Source organism: Megalops cyprinoides, chromosome 4 (assembly GCF_013368585.1).
Source record: "Megalops cyprinoides isolate fMegCyp1 chromosome 4, fMegCyp1.pri, whole genome shotgun sequence".
NCBI lineage: Eukaryota > Metazoa > Chordata > Actinopteri > Elopiformes > Megalopidae > Megalops > Megalops cyprinoides.
The window spans coordinates 6,197,462-6,210,000 of NC_050586.1; the positions used below are offsets into that span (position 1 = coordinate 6,197,462).

The 12,539-nt window shown below is 44.0% G+C and overlaps 2 protein-coding genes across 11 annotated transcripts in view; one reads left to right on the forward strand and one right to left on the reverse strand.

Annotated features, from left to right (window-relative positions):
• Window positions 1-7,661: 7,661 nt before the first annotated feature.
• LOC118776014 (proline rich transmembrane protein 1B) lies at window positions 7,662-10,859 on the forward strand. Its single transcript, XM_036526042.1, has 4 exons — window positions 7,662-7,872; window positions 9,028-9,419; window positions 9,768-9,896; window positions 10,063-10,859. The coding sequence occupies exons 1-4, from the start codon at window positions 7,863-7,865 to the stop codon at window positions 10,207-10,209; spliced, it is 678 nt and encodes a 225-aa protein (XP_036381935.1). The 5' UTR covers window positions 7,662-7,862; the 3' UTR covers window positions 10,210-10,859.
• A 1,050-nt stretch (window positions 10,860-11,909) lies between these two features.
• sh3glb2a (SH3-domain GRB2-like endophilin B2a) overlaps window positions 11,910-12,539 on the reverse strand; it is a 32,425-nt gene continuing 31,795 nt past the window's right edge. For all 10 annotated transcript variants that reach the window (XM_036526054.1, XM_036526053.1, XM_036526052.1 and 7 more), the window contains one exon: window positions 11,910-12,539. This exon is cut by the window's right edge and continues 1,417 nt beyond it. The gene's annotated coding sequence lies outside the window, so the exon portion shown is untranslated.

Here is a 12,539-nt window from a genome sequence, read left to right on the forward strand (position 1 = left end):
GTGCCTTTTTGACCCAGAGGCCACAGTGAGGGGCACTGGGTGGGTTTTGTAAGCCCTTGAACTATACTTGACTCATTTAGATGATGTCAATGCAGATGTGTCTATCCCACAGCCAGGATTTGCTCACCTGCAGGGAGAAATAGTCACTGGATACGTGCAAGTGTATGACAGGATTGCATTAGCACTGTGTGTGTGTGTGTGTGTGTGTGTGTGTGTGTGTGTGTGTGTGTGTGGCGGCAATGGATACAAAAAGATCTCCAAGATATTGAAAGTTCCAAGAGACACAGTTGGCAGAATCATAAGGAGGGTTAAAAGTCATGGAATAGCAGTAAACATACCTGGACGTGGAAGAAAGAGTGAAGTTAGATCAACTGGTATCAGGCACATCGTAAGAACTGCTGAGAAGACCCCTCATATTACCGCCAAGGGCTTACAGGATGACCTTTTGAAAGCTGGAACAAAAGTATCAGTACAGACGATAAGAAGGATATTGAACAAGCAAGGCCTTCATGGCCGGACACCTCGCCGCACTCCACTCTTAACCAGTAAGCATATGAAAAATCGACTTGAATATGCAAGACGTCATTTGGATAAGTCTATGGAGTTTTGGGAGAATATTTTATGGAGTGACAAGACAAAACTGGAATTGTTTAGACCCATGGATAAGCAGTATGTCTGGCACAAGAAAGGTGCAGCTTATGAGAAGAAGAACACCATCCCCGCAGTCAACTATGGCGGTGGGACAGTCCTTCTGTGGGGGTGTTTTGCTGCTTCTGGTACTAGCAATTTTCAGCATGTTACTGGCACCTTGAAATACCAGGCCCTTCTGGAGAAGAATGTGATGCCCTCAGTGCATAAGCTGAAGCTTGGTGATCACTGGACTTTCCAGCAAGATAATGATCCCAAACATACATCCAAGTCAACCAAAGCTTGGTTCAGGGAAAGATCTTGGAATGTCTTGGAATGTCCGGCCTTCTCAGTCCCCAGATTTAAATCCGATTGAAAATCTTTGGTGGGATTTGAAGAAAGCAGCAGCATCACGAAAACCAAAGAATATTGGTGAATTTGAAGCATTTGCACAGGATGAATGGGCCAAGATTCCAAAAGAGAGGTTTCAGAGGCTTGTGAGCAGTTATAGGAAGCATTTATTGGAAGTTATAAAAGCTAAAGGATGTTCCACAAAGTAATGATTTTGGGGGTTGAATAATTTTGTCATTGATATTTTTGGAGAGAATTTCATTTTTCCCTTATAACAAATAGTAAACTCAACTGTATGTTTTCAAAATAAACATGCATTTCTGTTTACAAAAGCCTTAGTTGATACATTATCATGAAATTTTATTCACATCACAAATCTTATGGGTTAGAGGGGTTGAATAATTTTGATTGCAACTGTATGCATTTTGTTTCCATAGATGAAATTCCATGAAGACATTTTGTGTTTCATCAGAGAGTCATGTACAACTGTCAGTCCTTTAGCTTCGTTCAGTTCTGTTTGCCGATATTAAGTCATGAATATAAATCAAAATAAATAGAATTGAAAAATGATACATTTTTTTACATCCGTGATTTCAGTTGCAGTCCAGCTTGGAATTCCTTACATTTTCTTTTTTTTTTTTTTGACTCTACAAAGTGACTCTCTGCAAAATCTGAGCAATGCCGATCTAATAAAAATCTTCCTCGGCATCTACAGCATACGCTAATTCCTCATTCCAGGTCGTTACACATCACCCACAGAGCTAACGGAAATTGCTGACTCAGTGCAAACACTCGAGTTGCAGCACTGTAAAATGCAACAAGGAAATAAATACGACAATGCCTCTTTGTTTTGACTGCACTTTGTTTTTGGGTGTGGGGGCGGGTTTCACGTTAGCGCCCACACAGAACTCTGCAGAACTTGAGATGAAAGCCACCATCATATCAGACCACGTCCCAGTGGAAGAGCAGTTATTCAGGTGCAAAAATGTGGTCTGGAATGTTTGTTAGTTTTGGAATTACAAAATACAGAGGCAGTAATGATGTAATTGAAGATTCCCCGGTATGCTGGCCTCAGTGTTTATAGACCGTACGGTGCACCTTCTAGCACAGTGAATGTCTTGCTCTGTAAACGCTGTCAATGGCGGCAGTGCATCAATGCTCAGCGAAGGGGCTGTGCGTCAAAGAGGTGAACAGCAGCATCACTGAGACACCAACACTAAGCGTGCCGAATGTACAGGAGTGATGCCATCTGCGATTTAACGAAACGAGTACACTGAGCACGTGCGTGTTCCTCCTCCCCCTCAACGCTGAAAATGGAGTTAACGTTGTACGTTCTGCCTGCTCCCAGACCAGATCCGAGGATCTTGTCAGCCGGATGGTAGTGGTGCTGGTACTACTGCTGGTAGTGGACACGAATGTGGAGGTAAATATGTCCACATAATGTAAAGATACAGCACAATTCCATTTAAGTTTAAATAAAGTACTACAGTTCACTGGGGATATGATTTTAACCTATTCTAAAAGGCACTTAATATAATAATAATAATAATAAATGTCCCATTTGTTGCAAAGACATTTATGTCATTTTTTTATCTCTTTTTTTGTATTGCTTTTTTACTAATTGTTTTCTGGACCAGTAATTAATAAAGGTGATTATTCTGGAACAGAAAATATACTGCTTTAAGCTCTTAAATTCTGCTGCTACCGTACTGCAAGTGCTGACAGATAACTCTGTACCATGAAGGCAATACAGTGGCATTACGACTAATCCAAGTCATTTCTGGCATGCAAAGCATAGACTGGCATGCTCAGGTTTCAGAATAAGAGGAAGCCACTTTGCTGTGTATTCAAATACGGTAAACAGGGAGTGGGTGAGATAGGTGAAATGAGAGGAATGCCATTCCTCTTTCCAGGTGAAACGTCACCTGTGTGTTAATGAGAACAGGTAAGGAAACCGGCGTGTCGTCACACGTGACAGTCGTGACCTTTGACCGGGCAGTTATAGCACAGGTGCTTCAGTTCTGCTTCCAGGCCTCACTCCGCCTCCTTCCTCTCACATGTGTGTCATCCCACAGTATTAACCAGACGAGGAAGTGAATGGATGCACTGGCGACTCAAAGTCTCCCTCTAGTGTTCACCGTTCTGCATTGACCGGCGGGAAATGGATGAGGTCAGCGCAGGAGTGATTCATTTACCCGATGCTGGATATATCATCCACAGGGAAAAGTCATGGGGTCGCTAAAATTTCAAAGCCGTAAGACCATCAGGACCGCAGCCACTGTAAGGTGGGCGTCTGGACTTTTTTGTGTGAGGCCTGACAAGCCATTTGCGCTGGTCAAGTGTGAATTCAGTTCAACCGACAAATGATCCTTATTTTTACTCAGCAATGTGAATTGTGTATATATATATATATGAAATATTTACATAATTTTATTCCATCAATGAAATTCCGTGAAGAGACATCATGTTGTGTCTCTTCAGTGTGTCATGTACAACTCTCAGACCTTGGGTTTGGTTCAGTTCTATCTGCAAGTATTAAGTCATGAATATAAATCAAAATGAATACATTTGGGAAATGACATTACATTGTTATTTAGCAGATGCTCTTATCCAGAGCGACTTTCATAGTTTACAGTTTTTACATGTTATCCATTTTTGGAGTTGGATATTTACTGAGGAAACTGAGGGTTAAGTACCTCGCCTAAGGGTGCAATGGCAGTGTCCCACAGGGGAACTGAACCAGCAACCTTTTGTTTACAAGCCCTGTCCATTACTGCCATGCTACACTGCTAATTTTTTTACGTTTGTGACTTTAGCTGACCTCCAGCTTGGGATTCCTTACATTTTAATATTTTTCTAATGATACTAAGGATAAGTGACTCTGAAAAATCTGAGCAACACCGATGGAAGAAAAGAAAAACTTCCTTGGCATCTACAGCATCCAATTCCTCGAACCGCATCGTCACACATCGCCTACAGAGCTAACGGAAATTCCTGACTCAGTGTAAACATTGAAGCTGCTGCACTGTAAAATGCAACAAGGAATAAAACACGATACTGCCTCTTTGTTTTGACCGCACTTTGTTTTTTTTTTTGGGGGGGGGGGGGGGGGTGGGTCAGTTTCACATTAGCGCCCACACAGAACTCTGCAGAACTGAGGTGAAAGCCACTATTGCATCACAACCCATGCAAGAGCAGTTATTCAGGTGCAAAAATGTGGTCTGGAGTGTTTGTGAGCTTTGGAATTACATCGACATTACATTGCCTCATTGGCATTTAACAGGTGCCATTATCCAGAGAGACTTACATAGGTTACAATTTCTACATGTTATCCATTTATACAACTGGATATTTACTGTGGCAATTCTGGACTAAGCACCTTGTCTACGGTACATTTCCTAGCATTCAGTATTATCGTGACAATTTTACAAGGACCTTGAGAAGGACTTGGAGATTTCTTTTGGAAACTAGATCCTGGCAACAAAATTCTGCATATGATATAATATGTACATATTTAGTGTTTGAGAACCCCTTCATTTTTTGAGGACCGCTTGACTAAGGTCCCGCACAACGCTATGGTCCTGAGAAGGATTGAATGTACACACACATAATGTTTAAATTAAAGAAAGAATCTTAAATGTTCTAAACATGTTGATTTTTGTTCCTAAAATGTGACTTCTGAAACATTGAAACCACCTCAAAACTCTGTCACCTGATGTAGCTGATGATAATTTGGCGACAATCCTGTCATAAACACATTAGAGCCCATTCTAATAATCATATATGGTGCATAAAACGATAAAACCACTATGAACCAGTTGTTGTTTTTTTATGACTTGAGTGCTTGTAACATATTTCTGGGTTTTTATTGACATTCTTTGACTTGCTGAGCTCACCTGCCAACATTTTCATTCCACGAACAAACAGGTACATATTTGTGTTACGGTTACGTTTCCAATGAATGAGACACAGAGGAGTGGACTATGGATGTAACTGCAGATGCTGACAAGCTTGTTGCCTCAGGGAAGTTCTCAGATTTCTGTTTACTGGTGGCTTTTTTCTTCATCAGCTCTTGGTAAAAAAAAAGTGAACAGTTGCTTGCATAAATAGGCAAAGATTAGCACAACAAAGAACACTACCATTTTAAAAATGTACCAATTAGAAAGTTAGTGACAGGTTATTTTTCTAAAATAAAGTTGAAGTTAAACACACGAGTCAATAGATTATGTATGAACATAGTAAAGCTAAATGACTAAGAGCAAAGAACTATATGAAAATTTTACAAAAACAACATTCAAATGAATCCCGAGATGAACAGGTGAAACATCATCTTTGTATTGAATTCACGTCTGTCTTAACATGACTTCTCAATTGATTAGCATAATCGATTTTCCTCATAAGCATTCTTTGAGAGAGAATGCATCATGGGTATGTAATGTTAACTAAGAGATAAAAAGGAAGGACTTTCTACAGAAAGGGTTTCAAATCATATTCTCCATGTTACTCCCCTGCTTAAATCCCTCCACTGGCTTCCTGTCATAGCCAGGAACAGATTCAAAACGCTGACCCTTGCCTTCTCTGCAGTCAACAGGACAGCCCCTGCCTACCTCCAAGAACTCATCCAGCCCTAAACACCAGCCCGGCCCCTGCGCTCAGCAGCAACTGGACGTCTTGCTCCTTGCACAAGCAAAGCGGGATTTTCTCGTTCTGCAAGGCAATGACGTTTCTCCTCCATCGCTCCCCAGCGGTGGAACGAACTCCCTGTTCCGCTACGGACAGCTCCGTCACTCCAATCCTTCAGACGTGGGCCGAAGACACATCTATTCAGACTCCACCTGGACTGACCTATCACACAACTCCCCCCCCCGCCCCACCACTCACTTCCCAACTCCTATCTGCTGTCTTCAGCTCCCTATCTGGATCAGTGCTGTTAAAAATTGCTGTGTGTTTTCTGTTTTTTGTTGTTACCGCCTTCACTCTGGCACTCATTGCACTGTTTTGAAGTTGGATCTTGTAAGTTGCCCTATAGCCTGTTGTTTTATAATTTAGCTAGTACTGCGTCCTCGAACAGACTTTGCTCTCAACTGAGAACTACTGTCTCATTGTGGATCTGTATACATCCTGTCCCTGTACTCTCACTATACTTACTGTATGCACTTTTGTACGTTGCTTTGGATAAAAGCGTCTGCTAAATAAATAAATGGAAATGGAAATATTTGGTGTTCCAGAGGATGGTGTGCTAAGGGTGTTGATCCAGGAACGTTTCCTCATGGGTTGTGACCGGTGGACACCTTCACCTCGGCATGGCGTTACAAGATCCAGGCCTTTTCCTTCCCTGTGGCTCAGGCCAAGCGCGGCTTGGAGTGGTGCTCATGAGTCAGTGGAGCTCTGTCTCACCTCTGACTCACCCAGTAGTGAAAACAACCTGTATAATTACTGGTACACTGTGTTTAATCAGAGGAAATTATCTTGAATTTTTTTTTGATGGATCACTTAAGAACTTCACGGGTGAATGCAACGTGTGGAATGCCTGGTGTATTTTGAATCCTACAGCAAAGGATTTTACATTCTCCTCGAATAGACACAAGGTCCATTCTCGTATTGATTATCTGTTAATTTCTCCCTCACTTTTCCCCAATATCTGTAAGACTGATATTTTCCCAATACTCGTTTCTGATCATGGACCAGTCGTTTATTCATTTAACAAATCTTTGCCTCTGAACAAATTTCTGCATGTCTTGTCAAAACATAAAAGGCCACAGGGGCATTTTACATTACAGATTACATTACATTAATGCCATTTAGCAGACATTCTCACCCAGAGCAACTTACATAGGTTACAATTTTTACATGCTATCTATTTATGCTGCTGGATATTTACAGAGGAAATTTTGGGTTATGTACCTTACCCAAGGGTACAGCAGCAGTGCCCCAGTGGGGAATTAAACCAGCAACCTTTCAGTTACAAGCCCTGCTCCTTACCGCCATGCTACACTGCTGCCCCAGGTATCATCAAAGGTGGTACAGGATGTGACTGCATATGAAATACTGCTGCAGGAGGTGGATGGGTCAAATCGCTGCGCTTCCATGTGAAATCACATTGTGCACATTGATCACATAGTTTCCCCTTTAGCTTGTAGCTTCCTAAAGGTACCTTTTTTAAACAGAGGACACATTTACGACACCGTTTTTCTGCAGTTTGTTTGTGTTTCTGATCATGGGCCCCAGGTAGGTCCTACTTGCACAGTGGCCTACTGCCATTTGCATCTAATCGCCTGGATATCTGGGAAAACTCCTGTTGTCTGAACTCAGTGCCTGAGCTTGGGTGCAGTTCTAATCGTCAAGAGCTACCGGCCCTCGTCGGCCTAAAACAGGCTAATAGGGACTCTCTTCAGACTATTCCCTCTCAGTGAACTCTTTCGCCCAGACATTTGCAGTAGGAGATCTGCGCCTGCAGAACCTGTGCCTCCTTTAATCATAATGAACCATGGAACAGCATTCTCTGTCGTCCAGACAATGCTGACGGGTGTTTCTGGCAGCTTTCCCAGTACCTGGTCTAAGGCTCAGCAGCACCAAGCTGAGCCACAGTCTTCACCGTTGCCACCGCTGTTCTCCACACCGCCTCGTCAATTATTAAATGAACCTGATACCCTCCCCCCTCCTCCCATCTCCTCCCACAAGGGACAGGAAACAGCAAGCCATTTCAGACAGCAGAAACTTGGCCTTTAAACTCTCTCTCTCTCTTTTTCTCGTAATCTCTCTCAAAATATCTACTGGGCCTCTTATATGTTTGTTTGTTTTTTTTGCAAGTCTGCATGTTTCCCAAATGACCGCCTAACTCAAAGCCTCTCTATTTCAACTCAGAAGCTGCCTGGCCTGCCGAAATGGACTCAGGTAAACCAGTAACTTTCTCGTTTGGCTCTGACCTTTAATCAAGCGTAGTTCTACAGCACCAACGTGTTTATTTGAAACCCATTCCGCACATCGGATCGAGTAACCATAAAAATTGAAATGAAAGCATATTTGGTTGTAATAACCATAAAAATTGAAATGAAAGCACAGTACAGGTACAACTTTCTCAGATGTACAGCCAAATAATGCACAAAGGGGCTAATTTCAGACAGGCCTAGAAATAGACAATGAAAGTATTGCATCTTCCAGCTTTAGGGGTGGTTTTCTAGCAAATATTATAAATCAATTTATATCAATGCAATGTAACAGCTCTACATCGAGTTCTCTGGTCCCCCTGACTTGATCTGTGTATAAATATTGTAAGTTATGTTTAAGTTTTTTTTCCCCCTGGAAAATTACCTGCATGCCCCATCGTGCAACCATGCATTGAAAAATTCACGGCTCATTTCACTTTCCCCATCACTCACAGCCGGCCAGCTTCAGGTTGGGAAGAGTTTTTGTTTTGTCTTTGCTCAATCCAACTTTCTTCCCTGTGACGTGCAAAAACCTGTCGAACTCTGCACGATCCCCGTCTCTGCTGTTAAACAGTTGCTTAGAAAGAGTGACAGGTTCCTGCTGTTGCATCCACCCACATTTGAACAGAACAATGGAGGTGCCAGGTATGCCGGTTCTGCGCCAGGAGGAAATTCTGGAAACGAGACCAGAAAAACGCAGCATGTGCGGAATGTAACACTGAATATCCGTGCCTGTTTGCTCTGGCCTCGAAATTGCAAGCAATCAAATACCTTTCTCCAACACGCCTGATGCCCCAAGTGGAGATATCGGCCTAGATCAGGGGTCTTGTTTTGGGAACGTGATTACGGACTTCGACATCAGCCAAAGAGGCACTGCACAGTAGTGTGTCTTTTGTGCTTGTCACGCATCTCGTTGGCACAATAACACAGCCGTGTTTTGCGCTGCTTTTGAGCACTTAAAACAAAAGGATCTGCTGTTGGAACAGTGGGATGAAACAGGGCCAGATATACGCATTACTGCCGCTGCTTGCTCTGTCGCTCTGCTCCCCTTGCTTCCTCCTTCCCTCTTCCGGTGTCCGTTTCCGCCCACCCTAAATTCCTTCCCATGATTCCCCTCTCCCAGGTGCAGCCCCAGACAGTCTGTCTGCGAACCCCAGCGAACGCGGTCAGAACATGGGGAGCGCAGGGGTACCAGAGGGCATCCCGGGGTCAAGCGGGACCCCGGAGGACAGAAGCTCAGCGGCACCCCCCACAGGGCAGTCGCCCGCGGAGATTGTGATGGGAGTGGCAGGAATGGGTGTCCCCTCTGACCCCCCTCACGGAGGTGCCTCACACCTCACGGACGATCCCCCGCCCTACACCCCACCGGACCCCAAAATGGCCTACCTCATTTACCCGCCCCCATCGCCCCACTATTCGGGACAGCCAGTCATCGCCTGCCAGCCAGGACCCAACCAGCCTGCCTTCTACCAGCCGCAGTTCATGCCCTCCCCAGCCTACCCCCCCTACACCATTGTAAGAGCGCCGCAGCTTCATGGGTTATTTAAAGGAAATAAAAGTGCAGTTCTTACAAGCTCGCCATTTCATCTATGTGAAATTGCTGATGCACTCACTCTATAAAGCAATGGTGTGGTCTGTTAGTGGGACTAAAAAAGGGACATTATGCATTATGCAAAAAAATGTAGTACGCAATTATCAGACATGCATATTAGGGAGTTGGCTGTAATATGAACATCACGAGACCATGCTGCGGTAGGACCACCACAGAACAGAGACAGAGACATAACCTGTGCGGAATAGTTCCCAGTGCAATGTGCCTCGCCTCTGCGTCTCACCTTTATGACATCATGCCTCTGTTTCCAGTATATGAACGGTCCTCCGCTGAACCAGGATCAGACGCCCCTGCCTAAGGACTACCTGGTGGAGTCCCTGCTGGTCACCATCTTCTGCTGTCTGATGAGCGGTCTCATCGCCCTCATGTACTCTTACGAGGTAGGGGCGCCTGGCAACCGCCCCGCAGAGAGGGGAAAACAGGTGGAAAACTGGGGTGCGAGACACATACTGCAACACAACACAGAGCCCAGGTAGGGTGTCCCCACTCCTGACCCTGTGCCCTCCCTCCTCCCCTTGTCTCCCTGTCCTGTTCCCTGCCCCACAGACACGTGCTGCCCTGTCCCGTGGAGACATCAGGGAGGCGGAGCGGGCCTCCCATAGGGCCCGACTGCTGGTCCTCTTCAGCCTGCTGTTTGGGGTCTTCGTGTGCGTGGGCTGGGTTATATACGTGGTGGTGGCCGTCTGCGCCTAACGACACCAGGAGGGGTATGGTTTGCGTCCCTTTCCAGGCAGCCTCTCCCCCGCCAACCTGGTCTATCCCTCCACTTGAGCACCATCCTTGCCGGGACGGTCCCAGTGCCCCCTAACTTCAGTTTCTCATGTACACTTGTATAGCTAACATGGAGACACACGACTGTAAAACGCTGTTACGAAATGTGTATTCTATGACAGCTTGTAAAAAAAAAGTAGCACTTGTTGTATGTATATAGAGGGATGTGTGCATTGGCAAGGACAGAACCTGTTACCAAATCCACATTTTCCACTGAGCTCAACACCTAGTGGAACCTTTTTAAGAAGAATAATGCTGCAACTGGAAGTCCTTCTCGTCACTATTTTATCAAATCTGTTTGGCACTTATTTGAAAACTCCTGATTAAGCACTTATTGTCACCTGTAAGTAGTTCAGATTCAGGCACTGTTATTTCGTTACTAGGAGAGGCCGCCGTAAGCGTCGGTCGCGCCGCCATCTTGAGATTAGTTCCTTTGATTGTTAAAAAAAAAAGCTATAATTAGTACTGCCATTTCATTAATTTTCAATTTTGTTTTAATTATCTCCGTTTTCTGAAAATATTAGCAACACAAAGCGTATGTTACAATGTGACAGGACAAATATTCTAATAAACACCCCTATACTCTACTCTACCTATACTTTCCTCCTTTCTATATTCAATCTCTGAGTGGTCTGAGAGGATGGTCCTCTGAACTTTGCAAGGGCCTCTGCCAACTAATCCTGGGTGAGAATCAAAATTTTACATGACAGATACAAATTTTACAGTATAGCTGGGGTCAGGATTATGGGTAGGCAAACTCATCTACAATCTTGTTAAGAGCTAACGCTTCTCTTAGGGGTGTGATCTGGAGAAACTGATTGACAGGTTCTGACTGACAGCAGGACAGCAATGTGCGCAGAACAGTCTGTGTGCACCCGGTGGAAGACAAAGGGACACGAGGAATCAAAGAGAGACAAAGAAGCCCAAAACCAAAAACCAGGCCCCCGTCGTGTCCCAATAAAGCTAACTTTTATTATGTTCAAGTTTTACTCATTCATTATACATGGTTTTGGAACAGGCAATAAATACACTGAAAAAATTAAGTGGGTCAAGGGGCAAAAAAAAGATTACGAGGAAAGGCTGAACAAGGGAGGGAAAAGAAACAGGAAGGTCAGGAAAGATGCAGACCTGGGAGCATCATGGGGTCAGCTGTGTGCCCCTGCTGTTCTACCGTGGCCAGGGACTAAACAGCACAAGCAGACCAAGACGGAAACACTAACAGAGCTGGACCACTGCAAAAAAATATACACACACAGCAAAAGACAGATGAAGAGATCTGTATTCACCATATGGGAAAGGGGGGGGGAAGAACACAAAGACACACACCGACCGAAGGACACGAATGCAGCCGCACTGCATCTCACCTCCTGATAAAACGGTCTACATAAAGCCCATTACCACAGAGTGTGAGTGCACAAACAGTTAATAGGGTTCTGGGGGGGGGGGGGGGGCAAGTCTTGACACATACAGAACAACAACAGCAAAAAAAAAAAAAAAAAAAAAAAGAGTGACATCAACTACATCGACAACAATATAAGGAAAGGAAATGTTTTGGTGTAGGTGAATTAGCATTCAGTGTTTCGGTAGCTGCGGTCTTCCTTGGTTTCAGGAAGAAGGAAGGTGAGGTGAGGTGAGAAAAACGGAACGACCGAAAACAATGGAGGAATACAGTGAGCCAGAGGAATGTGTGGGTACAACCAAACCGCAGCAGGCCAAAACAGAAACATACATATAACATCTCACAATATACTTAAATAGGCTGCCTGTCAATGTACACACATCAGAACCTTAAATAAAAAGTTAATATACAGGTAAGCATGCCTACATTGACTCCACTTCCTCCATTTACTTAATCGTGTTTACATTCGTTCACAAAGGTTCATTCACAGAAGTCCATCAGCAAGTTTACTCTTCTGGGCCTTCAGATCCCAAAAGAGTGTCTCCATGTGTGTGTTATGACAAATATTATGAATCTAGGGGGTGTGTTCAAATGTACTATCACTACTACTTTTCTTCCAGGAATGACTAAAAGCAGAAAAGCTTTTCCAGAAATCATTAGCTCACATGGCCAATATCAGCAGAAGCCATGGTGACTCCTCAAACAGTGTGCCAAAATTTTCAACTCCCCACTGGAATTCGCCCTAAAAAGCCACAGCCAAAAGGTCCACCCTACACTTTTTTCCAAAAAAAAAAAAAAAAAAAAACAAAATAGGTCAAATTCACCATTTTTTGCTCCTCAGTATGGCTTCATC

Coding starts and splice junctions, on each gene's coding strand:
- LOC118776014 (XM_036526042.1), top strand. Junction 9,420..9,767: donor CCTACCCCCCCTACACCATT/GTAAGAGCGCCG, acceptor CTCTGTTTCCAG/TATATGAACGGTCCTCCGCT. Junction 9,897..10,062: donor CCCTCATGTACTCTTACGAG/GTAGGGGCGCCT, acceptor CCTGCCCCACAG/ACACGTGCTGCCCTGTCCCG.